Raw genomic sequence first — 1,449 nt, 5'->3', positions numbered from 1 at the left:
TGCTGTGTCACTTGTTTGATTTTTGACAGGTTCACCAAAATGCCGCCACGTATGAGAGGAAGAGGAAGGGGACAAGGAGCATATGCAGCCCCAAACGACCATGAAGCCGGACCTTCGCCCAGGCGAACACCTTCAGGCTCCCATAACACAGATGCTCAAAATCTGGTGGAGGTCTTTTACTGAACCCGCAAGGCACTCGGTTTCACTGAGTACCTCACCTTCTATCCCACACTCCTTTGGGCCTCATTCAGAAAATGAGCCCCACAACTCTCACCAGTCCTATATTCCTCTCCAAGGACACCAATCACCTTTTGACCAACCATCACCTGTTTTCCAAGGCCTGTTCAACCCTGCTGACTACCTTGATGTGCCTATGGGTTTTAACCCACTCGGACCAGAAGACCATTTTCCTGGTGACAATGCGATGGACGCCGATGAAGATACCGATCCCTCAATGCCACCATCTGGAACTCCGAACCACCCTATCGAGATTTCTGATGGATTACCTTTTGTGGGATCACCATACAATGGTCCCGACAGCTTTGAGGAGAGATTCAGGCAGCATGACTGGGTATTTACCCCTAGTTACCATAACTCTCCCCTGCACCAGCCACAACACAGCTCTCCCGTGCACCCTCAACAGCAGCAACAGCAGCCACAGCAGCAGCAGAATCCTTCTGGGGATTCCCGACTTGTCGCGGTCACTCCACCGCCGCCACCACCTCCGGTTTTGCCTCCGCCGCCTCCGAGACGGAGACGAACGAACGCACGGATGTCCACACGAGGGGGGATACGCATGGGCACCCCTCCACATTCAGGTAGCAGCCGATATTCACCACTTCACGAAGAACCAGAGATGGGAGAATCTTCACATCCCGTCTCAGAAGTAACTTCTGCACCAATCGCGCCACCACCACCACAGGACTTCGGGAACCCAATCCCTGCTTATACTAGTGCGGCAGCATATAATCCCTTCGAGCAGACATTTCCCCCAGGTTATAACTTTACAGAGGATCCCTACTGGGTAGCTGCGAACTACAACTCTCTCAATCCAGAAGGTACTTTTGGAGGTCCCTGGACTACGGGACAACCGACCTATGGATACCCATCATATGGATATCAGCAGCCGCAGCCTCCTCAACCACCGCATTATCCGCTACCACCGCCGGCACCGATGATGTCGCCGCCACAAGTTCAAGAAATCCTTCAAGGGATAAATGATGTGCGACGAGAGATGCGGCATGAATTACGGGAAGATCGTCGGCATAATCGTGGGATGTTTAAGAAGATGGTGGATTTAATCAAGGGAAAAAGCAAGAAGGACTACTAAATCCTTTGTTTGTTAGTTATTTAATCATGTCCCTGCGTGGACATTTATTTCTGTACTCTGCCCCTGCGTGGGCATCTTTTTCCTTTCTGTTCTACCCCTGCGTGGGTTTGTTTGTTTCT

General features: G+C 51.4%; 1 protein-coding gene across 1 annotated transcript; it reads left to right on the top strand.

Moving 5' to 3' along the window:
* The first annotated feature begins 373 nt into the window (after positions 1 to 373).
* Positions 374 to 1,221, top strand: LOC118486606 (pollen-specific leucine-rich repeat extensin-like protein 3). Its single transcript, XM_035983164.1, has 2 exons — positions 374 to 1,058; positions 1,124 to 1,221. Exons 1-2 carry the CDS (start codon positions 374 to 376, stop codon positions 1,219 to 1,221), a joined length of 783 nt encoding a protein of 260 aa, XP_035839057.1.
* Positions 1,222 to 1,449: the final 228 nt, after the last annotated feature.

This window comes from Helianthus annuus, chromosome 14, assembly GCF_002127325.2.
Source record: "Helianthus annuus cultivar XRQ/B chromosome 14, HanXRQr2.0-SUNRISE, whole genome shotgun sequence".
Taxonomy (NCBI): domain Eukaryota; kingdom Viridiplantae; phylum Streptophyta; class Magnoliopsida; order Asterales; family Asteraceae; genus Helianthus; species Helianthus annuus.
The sequence above is the reverse complement of the archived record's forward strand: the minus strand, read 5'-3'. Positions and strand labels throughout refer to the sequence as shown.